Source organism: Priapulus caudatus, unplaced genomic scaffold (assembly GCF_000485595.1).
Source record: "Priapulus caudatus unplaced genomic scaffold, Priapulus_caudatus-5.0.1 Scaffold797, whole genome shotgun sequence".
Lineage (NCBI taxonomy): Eukaryota > Metazoa > Priapulida > Priapulimorpha > Priapulimorphida > Priapulidae > Priapulus > Priapulus caudatus.
Window position 1 is genome coordinate 45,135 of NW_014577858.1, and position 19,269 is coordinate 64,403.

The 19,269-nt window shown below is 42.4% G+C and overlaps 1 protein-coding gene across 4 annotated transcripts in view; it reads left to right on the forward strand.

Moving 5' to 3' along the window:
- The window catches only part of LOC106813595 (poly(A) polymerase type 3-like), a gene marked incomplete at its 5' end in the record, with an annotated part of 61,415 nt that extends 42,146 nt beyond the window's left edge, over nucleotides 1–19,269 (forward strand). For all 4 annotated transcript variants that reach the window (XM_014817772.1, XM_014817774.1, XM_014817773.1 and 1 more), the window contains 2 exon segments: nucleotides 15,049–15,189; nucleotides 17,666–19,269. In XM_014817772.1, coding sequence (XP_014673258.1) covers nucleotides 15,049–15,144 — 96 coding nt within the window.

Consider the following 19,269-nt stretch of genomic DNA (forward strand, 5'->3'; position numbering starts at 1 on the left):
TAGAGAGAGAGAGAGAGAGCGATAGAGAGAGAAAGAGAGAGAGAGCGATAGAGAGAGAGAGAGAGAGCGATAGAGAGAGAAAGAGAGAGAGAGCGATAGAGAGAGAGAGAGAGAGAGAGATTGGGATCGAGCGAGAGAGAGAGGGAAAGAGAGAGAGAGTGTGATCGAGCGAGAGAGAGAGAGGGAGAGAGAGCGCGAAGGTAAGAGAGTGAAAGAGGAAGAATGAGAGAGACGAACGAGGGAGAGCGAACGCGGCGATGGGAGGTTGCTCTTGATTCGTTTGCCAGTGAGTTTAGCATCAGAACACCTGCCGTCAGGTGAGCGCTGTCTCTCTGCGGCACTTGTTTTCTATCCATCTGTCCTGCGTTGTAGCATCTACCACTGAGTTCCCATCTGTGCCGGTCGCGGTAGAATGTAGATCAGCTGGTGAGTCGAATATCAGCGGTGATCCTGCTCTGCGTATAATGGAATCGTCCGCCGCCTCGATCAGCTGTCCAGCGCGTGTCACCCCCTCGACTTGCTCGCTGCCTGCTGCGTTCGTACATGTTCTACATGTACTGGGCTGGGAGTGAAGAGATTTCTCAACCTCGCTACAAAGCTCTCCATTATGATAATAGACTAATATCTTCACTCTGGTATTAGTAATATTAGTTTCTGCTACTATTGCATGCGAAAATCCTGGACGAGCCCCCAAAAATCCTGTAGTGTAGCTGTCCTCGCTGTATTCGGATCCCATCATGAATGCATCGCCAAGGTGGGATTAAACTACAGGTTTTTTATTTCCGGTTTTACGGATATTATCGTCTGAGTGTACTAGGGTATCTCAGATATAGCATATATCAGGGGTTAATAATGACAAAGGAGTTAGAGTTAGGATATAGTTATGTGTTAGTGTGCAGCGGCAGCCATGGCGGCAGCCCGCGTTTGTTGCAGATGAGCATTTGGACGGCATTTCCAGGAAATTGTCGGCAATAATAGGTGAAAGAGAGTATAGAAACATTGAGACTTTGGTAGTAAATAGATTTCGTATTTATTTAGCATTATATTTTATTGAAACGCTCCAAGTGCCTGTGACCAATAGTATGTGATAAAGGCGAGAGTTAACGTCGTCATCACTCGGCTTTGTTAGCCGAACAAAAACTTACGTACGGTAGACACGATCCCTGCCGCGCCTCCTTCTAGAGAATTTGCGGCTTGGCAATGCCACACGACGGTAAATAACGTGAAAACCATGCTGTGCAAAAGTCAGGGATGAGATTCTTCCGCGGATCCGCGGAAATCCGCGGATTTGACAGTCCCAGGGGTCGTTTTTGTGAAACGTCTAAATTCGTTGAGAAAATTGGGAGGGGGGTAACAATGTAACAATTTAAATTATATACCCTCAACAGCACCTGACTGTAGACTGTAGAGTGTAGACAGTAGACTGACAGCGAAGTATACAGTGTATCTGTTTTTGCGTACTAGAAAAGAAAATCCTCGTTCACAGGCTGCAGTAGAGGGGCAGACATTTGAAGTAGCTGATCACGTAACGACCATGACTGGCTTGGGGGCCGGGTCTACATGTTGCTGTGTGCATGTTGTGTGCATGACTGTACACTGATTGTTCAATTCGCATTGTTTTTTTTCATTCAAATCTCGTTGCAGCAAGGTAGCTTATGTCTGAGTAAAACAATGCAAGCGACGGGTGGAAACAGAAATATATCATTATGTCTAGACATTTAATAAAAAAACTTGCCCTATTTTCAGCCCCTGATTTCCTATTCATAGTTCGTTTGCTCCTTTTGACAACTTGAAAAGGTGATTCAAGAGTCTCCTATAATCTGTTCAGAATAGCTTAGAATGCACCAAATTGCACCATTCTTTTAAAAAAAATTCGGGGGACCATGCCCCCGGACCCCCCTAGCATGGCGATGACCTATGGTCTTCGCATTGCTTGCTCCTCTATTTGCTAATTTCAATTTCAATTCAAAATGCCTTTTAATAGGCTGTACAAAACTCTCACACGTGCTATGCCTGGCGCGAATTTATACATGCAATAATGCCTATATCCATCGCTCCACACGTACACTCGCGGTCTAGTCTGACTGCTCGCTCGAGTTGCCAACTCACAGTCGTCAGTGTAAACGCGCTGCACAGTTCATAGAACGGTTGATAGCGCGTTGGGAAGTTGGTATAATTTGGCAATTCGCCAACTCAAAGTTGGCAGTGTAAACCCAGCTTTACATGATGTTTGGAAGTAAGTAAAAAAATTTAAATCAGGAAAATATTAATTCTAGTGCTTATAACTGACAGAAGCTAGTATTAGTGTAACTCCGAGAAACCGCCCGTGCGGTTTTAGCACTTCCATATAGATCAATACCTTACAGTTACAGGTTGATCCTCACGACGAATAACTTTAGACACTTTTCACTTTGAATAATTTGTCTTACATGATCTGCTAATGATGAAGACTTCAATATTAAATTTAGCGACAGATGACTCATGTGCAGGTCAACTGTCTCAGTCTTAGTGCAACATTTACCATGACGGCATGTGTGACATTAGTCTAGACGTCGAGACTGAAATCAATTAAGGCTTAAACTTCTTTAATGTGTCTATACATCATTATTCCAGCAGAGATAATAGTTATTAATATTAGTAACCGAACGAGAGTTAAACAGTAAAACAATTCAGTGGCAATGTTTGTTAACTAGACGTGATGCGGCCATGATGCTGAGGCGCGCCGAGGATTGACACTTTGTGTCTTCCCATCACAGCCTACGCCGCACCAGTCTTTGATATTTTTAAATATGGGGACCCATTGGACCACCAAATTGTCGATCTCAGGAACTAGGGCATTCTGCTATGTTAGAACGGTTTCCTACGATAGAGTTTGCCACAAATACGAAAATAACACACTGTTTAGCGCACTGCGCTACGTCCTTCTGTTGCATTTTCGCATCTCTGTAATCAGAATAAGCCCCGCCTTCTTCGTTGATGGACATGAATGGGGCGTCACCGACGTGACCAGTTACTATACCTACTGTCTTTCGCCAGCCTGTTTACTTTTCGTAAATAATGAAATGCCCGGCCGATGCATTACGCATCGATTTGGAAAATTTTTGGCATTTTCACTCGCTGTCGGAAGTGAACAAGTGCGTCATTGATTGAACATTGAAGTTTTTCTTCAAATTAAATAATTCCGAAAATCCCTAACCCAGGGTTTGCCACTAACCCACGTCCAACCGACCTAGTCGGGTAAATGCTTGGTTCGGTCGCATACAACCAGAGTTCTAGTCGATCCGGTTCTCGATATTAGCCTCTCGATTCGATTCCTTCGATTCGATTCCCAAAATATTGAAATGTTATCTTATTTTTTATATTTTCATTATTTTGCAATAATAAATTATTAGAAATTGCCAATGTATACTAAATGGTAAATAGACTAGAGAGTCTAGAGAGTATATATACACTGCACAGCAGCTGAGTAACATTGGTGAGTAACACTCCACAGTATATAGCGTAGTGCCGCCATCTATTGGAGGAAAAAAGTGGTATTGAAGTGGAATCGAAAATACGGGGGAAAATATCGAGGGAAGAGAATCTCGATCCGATTCGATTTCGGTGGATCGTTACAGTCCTACTAGTAGCCTGACTGGTCGTGTTAGAATTGTTCATATATATTGCACTGAAAGGTCACCTCTGGCTAGACTGGTTCGCGGCCGCACTGTTTGTCGCAGAGCGTGTACATTGTCTAGTAGAGCGTGAGGCCGGATACCAGTCTACCCTTCGGCAAAAACAATAACGTGGCTTGCTGCCAGCCGCAGTAGACGATCGATAAACCGTGCGCTCGTGTATGCCCGTGGTAGAATACGAATGCTGCACGTGAACTCGGCCCACGCGTGATTTAAAGCGCGGGAAACAGCATCTATGAATTCATACGATGACACACTCTTATCTAAATAAAGTTTTTCATAACAATGGTCTGGGTCTGGGCTAGTAAAAGTTAGGTCAGGGCTAGTGGGTTTTCTCAGTTACTAGCCCGATGGTCTAGTGAAATAAAAAGTTAATGTTGAACCCTGCCTAACCGCGCTACTCGATTGTTTTAGCCAATGAACGTAGCTGTGTGTGTGACGTCTTGCCCGCGCGCTTTATGCTTGGCTTAGCGGGCCTCGAAATGGATATCAGAGGCAGGCACCTCGCAACACGCGTGTTTGTTTACATATAGCTTTGTGACGTACGGTGTTCGGGAGTTCTGCGATGATAACCTCGTAATTTCTCAGCATTTCTTAAGGTGCATGGAACATTTTACCAATTTAGTGGTGTCAGTTAGTCATGGATATGTCACAGTAAATACTAACCGTATATGTTTTACATACGTTCACCTATTTTGTACACAGGCGGTCGATCATTGTGAAAAATTGTGTGAATATTTATTTTTATTGAGACGTTCCAAGTGCCTGTGCTTTCAACAGTCAATGCACGTGCGTCAAGAGCCTCAACACAATTTCATCTCTGTTATTGTTGACGCCTGAATGCGTGATTGATCAGGGAGGGGTGCATGTAAGAGGGAGACATTTTCTTTGGGGATCCGAAAAACACAATTCCACTTGACAATTTCATGGGCCATTTCAACTGGAAGCTCTGCATAATGGACCCCCAACAAGCCCTTTGACTGACTAGTCAAGAAATTCAAAGGTCTGTATATTGCTCTTATTTAGCTGCCGATAGTTTTTATTTAGAACAAAGTCTTCATTGTTATCTTCTAAAACTACAGACCATCCGCTGACCGCTGTGGAGACGTGCGCCGGGCCTCGAATTTGGCGCACGTCTCCACTGCGGACAGCGCTTCATACTTGAACATCCTCGCGGTCGCGTGCGCATATCCCGCGGAACTGCACGTCTCATCCGCGCGCAGCACTCGGGATCAACAGCAAAGCTGTGCCACGCAATCTTGTATCATGTCTCTCTGGATCTAGATTTTCACTCATTTTCACTACAGCGATTTGAGTGTAAGGGAGGGACCACATAACACATACATTTGGCGAATGTCTGCAATGATTATTCATTCTAGTACTGTACTTGTAGTTGTATAGTACAGTGTCAGTAGGGATAATTAGGATTAATCGGTGATTTTCCCATAGTTTTAGTAAGTGACATTTTCTTTTACAAAACATGATAGAAAAATACCTGTGGAACGACTTTCCAAATTCTTTCTGCATCCGATTTTCACAGTTGATGGCCACACATGTAGGCATTTTGATGCATTTGTCCTCAAGTTTTACTAGTGATGTGCTAAGCAGGGTAACTGCAGCAATATTGGTCACGTGACAGTTGTCAGAAACTGGTATAATATGAAGTGTTCTTCTGATGCCTATATTCATAGTCCTCAGGTTTGAGATTAGCCTCCAACTCCTTAATCAACAGGCTATTCCCTGGGCTGACCATCGTCCCGTCCTCATTAAACAGTAGAGGTGAAGGTGCAACATCATATTTCAAGAGGTCCGTGGTGGCGAGGCCACGATCACGTGCGATTTCAATCGTTCTCTCTACAACATTTATCTCCTTCACTGCTTTCTTTATGGTCTTCTGCGGCTTGTTTCGATTTATTTTCATTGTTTTCAGGTTCGCTCGATAAATACTTTCACAAAGTCTTGTGGTTTTCTGTACGAACATTTTGAGTCGAAATGTCAAGTACTTCTCCTCTCCTTTTGCGAAGGCACTCAGTATGTCATTTTTGATCTCTTTTGTCACGAAATTGTGCAGCATGGGGGAAGCCCCTAGAGACATGGGGGAGCCCTTCTCTTCAATGAATTTTACCATTGCCTGGATATGGGACTCCTTGCGAACTGTAGTAGCTTGGGATAACTCGTGGTGGTTAAAGGAATCGTGTGTTCTCTCCATCACGTCAGCATATCTCCGATGCAGATTCTTTACTGCCATCATTTCATGGTATATCAAGTCCCATTGAGCAACGTACTGCTTCTGCTTGGCATGCCCGATGATTCCGTCACTGCATTTAGATGATAGGTTTATACTTTGCTCAAGCTTCTGGTCACCACCGACTGTAGTGAAGTGACCGGGTATCTCCTTGATGGAACTGTTTGATGCACTGATGGTGCAGTTTGAGGTAAACGCTGCATGTCTTCTAGGTAGACAGCACCAGCGAAGATAGTTGGTCGAGTCAAAGGCGGCAAATAGGTATAGAGTATGTTGGACGGCATCAAGATGAATTTCCCATATCCCCTCACGATCTGCTCTCAACAGATCATGCACCACAGCCGTCATGCAGAGGAACTGAGCCCAGAATCTGAAGTTCTCATTTACAGCAGACCGTGTTGCGATGAACGTATTCAGATCTTCAAATAACTTGGTGGATGCAGTTGCAGTAAGCCTGGCCACCAACTTCTGACTGTCAATGACGTTTTTCTTTGTAACACTTGATTTGAGGTCAGTCAGGATAGCAAGCTCTTGTGAATATCGCTCAACACCTCTCTCGGCAAATAATCATTTGTAGAGTAGACGCTGGAACGTTTCAGCAAGGAGTTGCATGCCTTCAAGATAGCGGCTGTAGTGTCCTCCATTGAGAACTGAGTTCTGAATAATGGCTGGACCAAAGACACCAGCCTGTAGCCAGGTCATGGCGGCTCCACTTCCACCAAGGGCTTTTCCAATGCACTTCAAAACAGTTTTCACCAAGTGAAATGTCCCCAAGCATGGGACTAGAGTGCTGAATTCCTGCGGTCTTATCAATTGAATTGCCTTGACGATACAGTAAACCGCTTCGTCACAATACATTGGGATTTCTGTTTGAACTAGCTGTGAGCCAATGGACATGAAATTCCTCATCGCAAAAATAAACTGTTGCATACTCAGTAACAGGATAGGGCAGGACAGGCAAGAATGCGAGGTTCTTTTCTGGGATGTTCTCCTCTGTCCATACAGCGTTGCTTGCCCTCCAAGAAGGCATTGTTTGTGATGGAGGATAGATGGAGACCTGATTTTGGGTGACATCTACGCGGGCAAGGGACCAGATAGTATCTTTCAGTTTAGCTGCATCAGCATTTACAGATGAATAGACGTCGTTGCTCACTTCGTATGATGCAGGAAGGTCAGGACGGCGAGCAGATTTGTGGAACTTTGAGAGAATTTGATATAGTAGGATTTGCTTAAAAGCTTGTTGGCCGTGTCTGACCTGAGTGTCAGAAATCTTGGGTTTACGGGTTGATGATGACGGTTTGTCTTGGTAAAGTACAGTCACTGTATCATGCTCCGATACATTTGTACCCTCATGATCCCAATTGTCAATGGCGCCAGAAGTGAATTGCCCGGGATCAAAGTGACAGGGTAGCGCAACGCGGTTTTGGTTGTGCTGTGTCGTGAAAGATGCGAGATCATGTTGGTACCTACGCAGCTCTGCGTAGCTGATTGCAAGTCCTTTATGGTTTAGGGTAGTGGTCACAATTTTGCCTCCGCGTCCAAGACCATGAACAGATTTCGCATTCATGATATGCATGGGTGTTCTCCTTCTGTTGTTTCTTTCGTCCACCTGTACAGTTCTATGATGCATGTATATCCTTCAATCATCTTTCTATGGTACAATTCGTGTCTTAATTATCGCTTTTGGCAGACATCTTATACTTCTTCTAATTAGGTGAACTCCAAAATGTATAATAATGGTGTCAATCAATTCCTTGGTGTCAAAAAACCTATATGTTGCCACAAAATCAACTTCCTATGTCACTTACTTACGGAGTTATCATCATTTGACGAAATTCGCAAAAGGCGCTATTTGGGGGTAAGGTTGACCCTGAGTTACAATAACCCCCCTGTGCATCATATAGAGCGGGGAAGCATTATTTTAAACGCTGGGTCACGTAGGGCACTTAATAAGGAAACTTTTGGCCAATTTTGGTAGTTCTAGCTACAATATTGGGTGAGTGAGAAGCAATCGTAGTGGGGCGGATATGTGACATTTTTTACTTAAAGTGTGCACTTCTGGAAAGAAGCATGAAAATTTGCTCTAGGGGGGTTTTGTGTATGCTGATTTCAAAAATTGCGGGAAACCTGATGTCACTCCAACGGTTCCCGCCAAAAAATCAAAAATTGAAAATGGCCACCAGAAAACATGTTTTTGCCCATAAATCAGCTGTAAGTGCACCAAGTACCATGATCTTGGTCTCTATACATATGTTTTTGAGGTCAATGAACCCCATAGAACGGGTATAGAACACATTGTGATCTATCATAACATCTTCCTGCCCAAAAAAATTAATCCAAAATGGCTGCCACAAACGCATTTCTTTGCCATAAAATGGCTATACGTGCCACGATTACCAGGATCTACGTATCTATACCAGTTTTTATGTCAATAAACCTGATGAAAAACATAAAATATCCTAACATACATCTTCAAATTAAACAAATACAATATAAAATGTTTTTAGGTCAAAGAACTCGGTTACACATATGTAAAAAATAATGATGCAAAATAATGCCATCTATACTTTCATAATTTCTGTTACACTTTGAAAGGTACGCCTGCGTGCCTGCCAAAACGTCGTTCCTTAGATCACAGCGTGAACAAAAATATGTTGCCTATGTGGAGTCACTTGGAAAGATTATTCCGTGAATGTTCGCTTTTGACCACTATCACTATGCTCGCTGGATGACGGTTCATGTGAGAGATAAACTTGCCCTCGAGATTAACTGCCCTGCCACACATGCAGAGTTTATCAAAGGCAACTTTGTGACACAGAAAACCATGCACAAATTCTCAGCACTAGCCCATGATCAAGTTCATGAACAGCTGAATGCAATGGTGAAGGGAGATGGAGGCGTAATAGGTATCACTGAAAATGAAGCAGCACTGAGACGGTGGATGGTGGCAGGTCCAGAAACAGCTAGACTATTAATGGAGTATGATGACAAACATTCAATTAAAAAGAAGGACACAGAACGCCACCATGAACGAATACCAAGTGTGCAGAAGGCTTGCTTGATACTAAACAGATAATGTCCGATAGTGTGGTAGATACTATAAGGTCCGCAGAAGACATAGGCAAAGTACAGTACCAGAAATTTGTTGCGGAGTGTATCAATGACAATATCACTGCATTCAATGACATCTGCTTCTGTTGAATTCTAGTTCAAGAACGAAACCTGCGAAGTCCACTTCCAATATTTCCAACCTGCACAATTATGTTCATCTCTTCTCACGGCTGTATATATCGTGTCAAGCTAAAGAAAGTGATATGGATGCCTTCTTCGCACATGAAATTCATGCTTGTTCTCCATCGTTGGCGTCAAATGGTATCATGCACCAAACAAGCAAATCTGACTTGATGGAATGCTTGGAGTCATTGGTACCACGTACACAGCCGGAATCTGTTCCAAATGTTGATGTCAACATTGTTGACGGTGCTGTCATTGTGCACATGCTTGACCCAAAGAAGTCCCAACTTTCTGTCAAAACATACCAGAACTATTTACAATTGGTGTTCTTTCCCTATATAGAACTCATGCTACAAGACGTTGTTCGTGTAGATGTTGTCTGGGATGTCTACAGGGAGGACAGCCTAAGGCACAAACACGACAGAACCGTGGATCTGGTAATCATCTTCGGGTGGACAATAACACCAAGATTCCTGTTAACTGGAGGAACTTCCTTCGCTGTGATGCAAACAAAGTCAGCCTGTTCCAACTTCTAGCCAATGCAATACAAGAGTTTCAACCTCCTCCACAGAAGCTAGTGAATTCTACACATAGCCAGAATGCTGTATTATCTCCCATAGCTGACCTGTCAGATTTGTTCTGCACTCACAAAGAAGCAGACACACGGCTCCTGTTTTATGCTTCCCATTCATTCCATCATGGGTTTACCAAGCTGATGATACATGCAACAGATACTGATGTGGTGGTTATCGCAATTGCAGTGTCAAGTGTTTTACAGGACTGGGAAATATTGATAGCATTTGGTCATGGTGACTATTTTACATTCAGTGCCACCTAATTGCAGCTGAATTAGGCAACGTTGCATCATGGGGTCTTCTATTCTTCCACGCAATATCAGGATGTGATACTGTTCCTGCCTTCCATGGAATTGGAAAGAGAACAGCTTGGGCTGTTTGTTGCAGTATGCCTCATCTCAAACCGATTTTTGCTCGGTTATCTTATGCTCTAAGCCAGGTGTCCCCCGACGACGTAGAGCAAATAGAGAGATATTTTCTTCTCTTGTATCAGCGAACATCAGCACTCAGCCATGTGAATGAAGCCAGGAAGCAGTTGTTCACTCAAAACCATAAGATGGAAAACATTTCTCTAACGTTGCATGCCCTGGAACAGCATGTGAAAAGGGCTGTTTATCAGGTAGGGCACATCTGGGGACAGTCACTTATAGGAGACCTTAAAGTTCCATCGCCAGATTTATGGGGCTGTGAGAGAGTGACAGATGATTCCCCATGGTCTCCATGCTGGACCACTCTTCCAGAGGCAGCCAAAGCTAGGCACGAACTGTTAAAATGTGGATACAAAAATTCATGTACAAAAAGATGCAAGTGTGTCAAAGCAAATCTCGAGTGTACACAGATGTGCTTCTGTTTAGGACAGTGTAACAGAGAATCAGCAAGCAAATCCGATCATATGAGACACTGACAGAGATCAGATTTTGAATTTTCAACTTTTTGGCGGGAAGATTATATCTTATGATATTTGACATGTGTTTTATTGCATTCTTTGACTTTAAAGACAGGTATATACACCAAGATTATGGTAATCGGGGCACTTACAACTGATTTATGGGCAAAAACATTTTTTCTGGCGGCCATTTTTAATTTTTGATTTTTTGACAGGAAACGTTGGAGTGACATCGTGTTTCCCGCAATTTTTGAAATCAGCCAATTTTCATGCTTCTTTCCAAAAGTGCACACCTCCGACACATCTTAAAAGATTGTTTTTCAGAAAGACTGCTTCTTTCCACTTTCCTAAATCATTCGCCATTTACAAACAATCAGACCAATCAGAGCGAGTCTTACAATAGCCTGGTTCTCGCTTGTATCTGTGGCGCTGCAGGAGGGCTGATAGACTCGCTCTGATTGGTCTGATTGTTTGTAAATGGCAAATGATTTAGGAAAGTGGAACGAAGCGGTCCTTCTGAAAAACAATCTTTTAAGAAGTGAATAACGATTGAAGTGAATGTATACACATATCAGTAGCAAGGTAAAGCCATGTAGAAGGGAACGGTAGGTTTTTTTTCACGGCAATAGCGGAGTACGGGCCGCATTCGCAGCGCATGCATTTTGCATGCGATCTCACGAAATTTCAATGAACCCCGTTCTGTCCCAATATAACCCTCACCAAAATATAAAAAAGGTTATATGGGACAGAATTATTCCATCTAGGTACCCACGCGAGCATTCAGGGTGCTATTAAAGGGACAGTAGCCTCTAGGATTTTACTGCATACAACTGTACTTACTGTATAACAAATCGTCTATACCCACACGTATTTGTTACCAGATACCTAATTTAATTGTTATAATTATTTACACATCAACGCTGCGAAATTTGAACGGCGCCATGACACCCGCGACCGTGCTGCCACCCCGAAAAAGTTGCGTATTTGACCATTTATTTTGCAGGTTACAGACCGATGGCTAATAACAAAAGTGCAATTATATTTATACCTAAATGCTATTTAACTGAACGATATTCAGTTTAGGGCAAATTTATCCATATTATAACTGAAACTATATGTCGTTTATAAGATATTACAATCCTTTTTAATAATATTTCTAATGGTGATTGAACCATGAAACTTTTTATGTAGCGTAATTATAACCTAAATTAGCTGAAAATAACCCTAGAACCTAGAGTAAACTCTCCCTTTAATATACAGACTGCTTTAGAAAATAGTATGATTTAAGGAGCATAAACCTTGTTCAACAAACATTTGCCTTTGCAATAATTATTGAACTGTGCAACTGTAGCCTTACATCCACACAGGTATGGGCTCTAATAATAGCAAAAGCAGTTCAGTCTTTTGTTAACAGTCAACAAATCAATGTCGTGAATCCGTGACCTCCAATTTCGGCAGTCATGGCTTTTCCCACCATGACGCTATACACCGATTACCACAACCATAGGTCAAGCCATTGAGATTTGTACCACAATTCCGCATTTCCTCCCTATAAGGGCCGGACACACCAGGCGATGGCATCGGCGTGAAAATCGCCTGGTGTGTCCACTCAATCGCCGCCGATTTCATCGCCCGATGGCATCGCCGTGAAAATCGCCTGGTGTGTCCACTCAATCGCCGCCGATTTCATCGCCCGATGCCATCGGCCGATGCCATCGCACAGATCAAAACGTTTTGATATTATCGCCCGATGCCATCGCCTGGTGTGTCCACGACTGCCCGATGCCATCGGGCGATTGTACAATTCATCAGCCAATCAGAGTTCATCAGCCAAGTGCACTGCGCACGCAAGAATCGTGCGATGCCATCGCCCGATGCCATCGCCCGATGGCATCGCCTGGTGTGTCCACGACTGCGCGATGCCATCGCCCGATGCAATCGCCTGGTGTGTCCGGCCCTATACCTTAAGTTAAAGGGGGAATGTTCCCCCTTCTTTTAAACATCATGACCTTTGACCTTTGACTCCTGAATTCGAGATCCCAACTCGTTTTCTGATTACCCCCATACACCCCGAATTTCGAAACTGTACATCGAGCCGTTTAGATTTGTGCCCAAAAGTTGACGGATGGACGGACGGATGCCAGCGCCATTATACAAGCTCAATCTGACTATGTCAGACGAGCTAAAAATGATGACTAATTATTGTAATACAGGAGAGCCTCAGTTATCTGCCCTCGGTTATCTCGCACGGTCAATCTGCATGTTGTATGTGTGATGTACAGTATTGTGCTGTGCATCCATGCTTACCAGTCTTTTTTAATTCCATGCCGCTTTGTGTGCATCACTGCATCTCATACCACCATAGATTACTTTGCTTGTCTAAGCAAGTCCAGGAAACAAACTTCAATCACTCATTTTTAAACAGTAACTAACTAACAGTCTGTGAACTATTATTTTATTTATTATTATGTTGACTGATTATTAATTAACCAGATATGCTTATAGTGCACTTCTTTTTAATCCTCAATTTGTTTTACTCCCACCCGGTTCTCCCGTTATGCAACATTTTCTATTATCGGACGACTTATAGGCCCCATTCAAGTTAAATAATAAAGCTCGACTGTTATTTCTCATTTGATTATGGATTTTGTTACAATTTAAGTAATGAGTCAGGGGTCGAAATTAGCGGTATCCCGATATCCGCGGGATAGTAGATTCTTGTGTTGGATACCAGATTTCAATGCTTGGTATCCCGCCGGGATAGTAACAAAAAATCGCCAAAATCGGGATAGTGGTTGTTGAATTATCAACTTTATATGGCAGCGCATCTGAGCGAGTGCGCGCGATCTAGCATTAGGCATAGCATAATTATTTGCAAGATATTCATTGCATATTGCATTGTTGCAAGAAGCCGATGTTGATCATAAATGTGATGTGTATACATTGTATCAAGCGAACCAGACAATGCGTCTAGACAATACGTCTGCAGTGTACTGTGGAGGCGTATGTAAAATGAACGCGAGCGATGAGAATTTTGAAGGCAAACAGAATTTTGAAGGAAAGTTGAAATTACTATCCAAAAAATGGGGACAAAATATCTTTGGGGGGGGATACCAGATTTCAATACCTGGTATCCCAAATGGATACCATAATAAAAATCTAATTTCGACCCCTGTGAGTTATTTCTGTTATACTTATTGTATCCCTTGTGACGAAGTCGGCAGGGATAATGGTTTCATGTCTCCCCAGCCGCCGCCGCCGCAGACAATTTCCCTTCCGCCCTATAACTCGACCCCTAATTGAACTAGCGCTACCAAACTTGGTATACTTACACATCTTGGGGAGAAGGTGAGCAGCGTACCAAAACCAGGTCACTGTGACCTTTATTTGACCTTTACCTTGACCTTGATTATATTTCCATTTCACTCTATAACTCGGCCCCTAATTGACCCAGCGCTACCAAACTTGGTATACTTACACATCTTGGGAAAAGGTGTGTCCCGTACCAAAACAAGGTCACTGCGGCTTTTATTTGACCTTGACCTTGATCATATTTCCCTTCCGCTCTATAACTCGGCCCCTAATTGACCTAGCGCGAACCAAACTTGGTATACTTACACATCTTGGGGAAAATATTAATTAATGTGTGTCGCGTACCAAAACCACGTCACTGCGGCTTTTATTTGACCTTGACCTTGATCATATTTCCCTTCCGCTCTATAACTCGGCCCCTAATTGACCTAGCGCTACCAAACTTGGTATACTTACAAATCTTGAGGAGAAGGTGTGTCGCATACCGAAACCAGGTCACTACGACCTTTATTTGACATTTACCTTGACCTTGATCATATTTCCTTTCCGCTCTATAACTCGGCCCCTAATTGACCTAGTGCTACCAAACTTGCTATACTTGCACATCTTGGGGAGAATGTGTGTCGCGTACCAAAACCAGGTCACTGTGGCTTTTATTTGACCTTGATCATATTTCCTTTTAGGGGCCGAGTTATAGAGCGGTTGACCTAGCTCTACCAAACTTCGTATACTTACACATCTTGGGGAGAATGCGTGTCGCGTACCAAAACCAGGTCACTGTGGCTTTTATTTGACCCTGACCTTGATCATATTTCCCTTCCGCTCTATAACTCGGCCCCTAATTGACCTAGCGCGACCAAACTTGGTATACTTGCACATCTTGGGGAGAAGGTGTGTCGCGTACCGAAACCAGGTCACTGCAACCTTTATTTGACATTGACCTTGACCTTCATTATATTTCCCTTCCGCTATATAACTCGGCCCCTAATTGACCTAGCGCGACCAAACTTCGTATACTTACACATCTTGGGGAGAACACGGTGGATACATGTAGTTGGCGACAACTGCCCTTTCTAGTTATATAATTGTCTCTGATAAATAATCATTACTCGTTGTTTGCAGCGACTGCCGAGCACGAATGAGTTACCCGACATGCTCAGTCCACAGCCTGTGCCTGAGACGATGATGAAGAACTCTATCAGACTGCGGCTGAAATGACCAGCAAAGCTGTGACCCCAGCCTTGGTGAGAAGCGTAGACACAGGTGAGAGTCGACGGCCATCAATAAGTCTGAAGAGTATCCATTAGCCTCTCTCGTGTGGCATTGAAGGACCTATACTTGGTATGGTGGACAAGCTGTTCCAGCCTGTCATTGTTGTGATAGGATGTTCTATGGACAATGCCTAATAACATTAATTGTTTCACTAGCCAATCGGCCAATGATCAAGAGGATTTGTTCTATTGCCAGAAATATACTTTTCACATTTTCATTCACATTTTCAAGCAGAGATATCGAAACTTGACAAAAAAGCAAATATCCTATCACTTAAAATCAACCATGCACACTTAATGCAGCAATACTCTTTAGCTCTGTTACATCAGTCGAATCGCATTGCATTAAAGTAAGGATTTAAAAAATAATTTCCAAGCGGTCTCGTGTTTTCCCCACTTACGATGTTTACCGTTATTGCTTGAGTAAGAGCAACTGTCTAGAGTAACGCTAACACATCTTAAAATCTTCGTACATGGCTATATTCACGAAAACATGCACTATTCGAATTTTGATTACTCGTTTCGGTTTTCTCCGCCATATCTTGCGAATCTCGGACTATCTCGTGATAACGTGAGACATCGACTAGTGATAAGTAATATTTTAAATTACCCAGAGCTTACTATGCAGAATCAGATGCCCTTTTCAGAGATGCCAACCACTAAGATTTATCCGTATTTTATGCGAATTTCGTTTGCATTTTGACAACTACGACCAGTTTGCATACAACTACGATTTTTATTACGATCGAAAAAAAATATTTTTTATGATATTTCAAGTGTTTTGTTTCAGTGTTACATTGATATAACATGAATGAAAATAACTACATGTATTTAGCAGCAAATATCCGTGTGAACTTATTGTCATTTTTGGTCCCAGAATGCAGGAAATTGCATCTCGGAATAAAAAAATTGGCATGCCCCGAACCCCCTTAGCATACTTGGGTCACTGCGTGACCCTCGGACTACAGATTTTTGACATCCTCACTACAGTTTGCTCATAAAAGTGTTGGCATCTCTGCCTTTTGTTTGAATTAGGTGCACTATGGGTACACTTGTTTGGAAGGTGCCATTTTCAAAGTAATTGTCCCTATAATCAAATATGCCAAGGTGTTATGATGTGTTCAATTCCAATTTTCAGCATAAACTCTTCTTAAACTAATCTCTCAGTTATAACAGCATAAATTCTTCAAGTGTTTTTTAAGTTGGTGTAACCAATAATTAAGATATCCGCTATTAGGTGAGACTATATTCCGCTGTTTTTTCCAGATTTTGCATTTTTAAGCAATGATTTTGAAATCATTTCTTTAATTACATTCATCATTGTAACAAACTGCAATGAAAATCATATCAAAACGTCAGTAAAACATCCTTAACTAAAGAAATAAACAATGTTAGTAGAGACCCACAAATAAACGTAGGCTAGCAAATTTCTGCAGCTACGTTGCAGTGTGCACACCATGCTTCTCTCTAGAATCCAACTTCTGAACTGCTAGCAGACTATGCTGCGTATTCTATAGTATACGCGTCTGCGTCTTTGACATGTCACCTTTCACAACATTAATCCCTGCTTTAATTACATTAATCCAAAGTTTTGCACTTTGCAGCATCGTGGCTTTTCGTTTCAACAAAACAGTAATGAACAGCCTCAAAGTTATGATGTATTTTGCATATTCATCTATAAAGTGGGTGCGGCCTAGCAACACTGTCCGACGGGCACATCTTTATCTTTATCAGCCTTATTGGTAAATTGACTAACACAGTGGTCAACTGAAAGGAACGTGATGGTGACCACCTTAATTCGACCATGTCAGGAGTTCGTGACTAACCCAATGCTGGTTACCACAAAATTCTGCCGGTTCTCTCAGTTCTAGTTCATTCAATCATCTATTCCAATGTCAATGTTTAATTTTCTACCTCATCTGGTTACATCAATCAATCGTCCTTCCTTTCAGCCGCTAATGCTGTTATGGGCTTAGTGCCGCGCTGACGTGTAGGAAGTGTGCATGTGCAATGAAACTTTGGAACGATAGTTCACTGTTTTCATCATTGCGTTACTGCAAGCTGCACAGCATAGTTATCGTTATCAACGTATCAGCCAGCAAACTTAAGACGAATCCACTACTCTCCTTCTGAGTCCTTCACCTATTCGACTGAGTCACGTAGGTTAATATGCGTCAAAGCATTTGTAATCCTCCAGAATTTGACGGGATCACCAACGTGGAACTATATTTTGCAAATGTTTTTATTTGGTCTTTGACAGTGCAGTTTTTTAAATCACTGCAACCTGATAGCAGTTAACGATATGAATTGAAATTTCAGTAATATTATGCCTGGAGTAGTCAATTCTCAAATGATTATGTGGTCCATGCGTGATCAAACCTAGTAGATCTGGCTCTAGCGACATGCGTGATACTAAGATCTAGGTGCAGAATCACTCGAAGTGAACCAAGTGGTCGTCTTATCTGCAGTGCCTGAGAAAAAGTCCCCGTGCAGCAGGTCATCAATGGCCGTACGAGAATCCAGCCAAGGACAGCAGCAACAGCAGCAACAGCGACCATACACGAGGCGACCCCTGGGATGGGAGTTACGAGAGACTGCGGGAAGCCGGGGAGAAGCCAACGGATAGTTGCAGCTGGTCTCTTAGGGGCCATAATAGTGGTGCCGTAAGAGTTGCGTTGGAGGGTTGAACATGAGGTATCACACGTTACTTTTCGTTGTTGTGGGCATTATCTTTCCTTTCGTTCTCGTGGCTTACAGTTGAGTGACTGTGTATACAGGGATGAGAAAGTTTTGAGTAGTGCATTTCAAGTGAGACTTGGGAAAGATAGGCATTGGTATTGATATGTGCTTGGATATATGCACGACACTGTGTTTGTGTGTGCGTGCGTGCGTGCGTGCGTGGGTGCGTGCGTGCGTGCGTGCGTGTGTGTGTGTGTGTGGGGGGGGGGGTTATGTGCGTGCATACTTACGTGCGTGCGTGCGTGCGTGCGTGTGTTTAGGATGGTGCGTGAGTATTTGTGTGCACGCGTTTCTGTGTTGAGCATACAGGTGCTCACATTAAAGTTAGTGTGTATGTGGGAGGGTGTGTTTATGTCAAATGCACACGCAGATGTGGTCCCAAGTTCATTCATATGAAAGTGTGTTTCCGTGTTGTATCTATGTGTAAAGTTACATGGTATACTTCTACTTTTAGTTTACTTTTGCTGTTCGCGTGATAACGAAATGCCACATTATTTTTCAGCATAAAGGAATTGGAAAAACAAATCGCTGCTAGATTCTGTGAATTGTTAAACTTTTTTCCAAAGATTCAGTCATTAGTTCACGCAGGCGGCAGTGTACGGAGATCAATGGTTTCAGTCCCATATTGCAATATTGTAAATATAATGAACACAAAAAGCCTAAAATAAAAAAATGTGCCGTGTTCACATAAATTAAATACAACTAGGAACCAATATTGGGTGTTGTAAATTTCGAAAATAATCAATAAGACATTTGATTATGTTGTATGACGTGTATGATAATGATAACGGTGTAGCTGTGCTTACATTATATATGCCGCTCTGTAAACTTGTGCGCTGCTGTTTTTTTTTTTTTAATATGAGGTCATTTAGGTAATTGAAATGCAAAAGGTCCCAACGATTAATTCGGCTGCTATTTCTTATTAACAGATTATGAAGTGAAACTGTGGTGCTTTATTTGCTTTTAGTAAGTGTTTTACGACCGTTACAGAATACCGGGTGTGTCTGAGAATGCACCCTGCCACACGCGCTTACCGTTGCATCACTATCGCTATGTTGAGTTCAGCTTTTCTTCTCACAAATCACTATTCGTGTTGACCAATTCTCCGTGCTTTGAGTCAGATATGGCAAGGCATCCTTTTGTACTGGTACAAGTGTGAAGTGGTGTCATTGGGGGTTTCATTAGGGATCAAAGGAATGTTGGTATGTGCGGCCAGTGCTTGATACGATGGTTTTGACACCATTAGTGTAACCTATACTGTAAATAATATACAGAGACTTTAATAAAAAAATAATAAAAAAACTAAAAATTAATATTTTATTACAAAACAGTA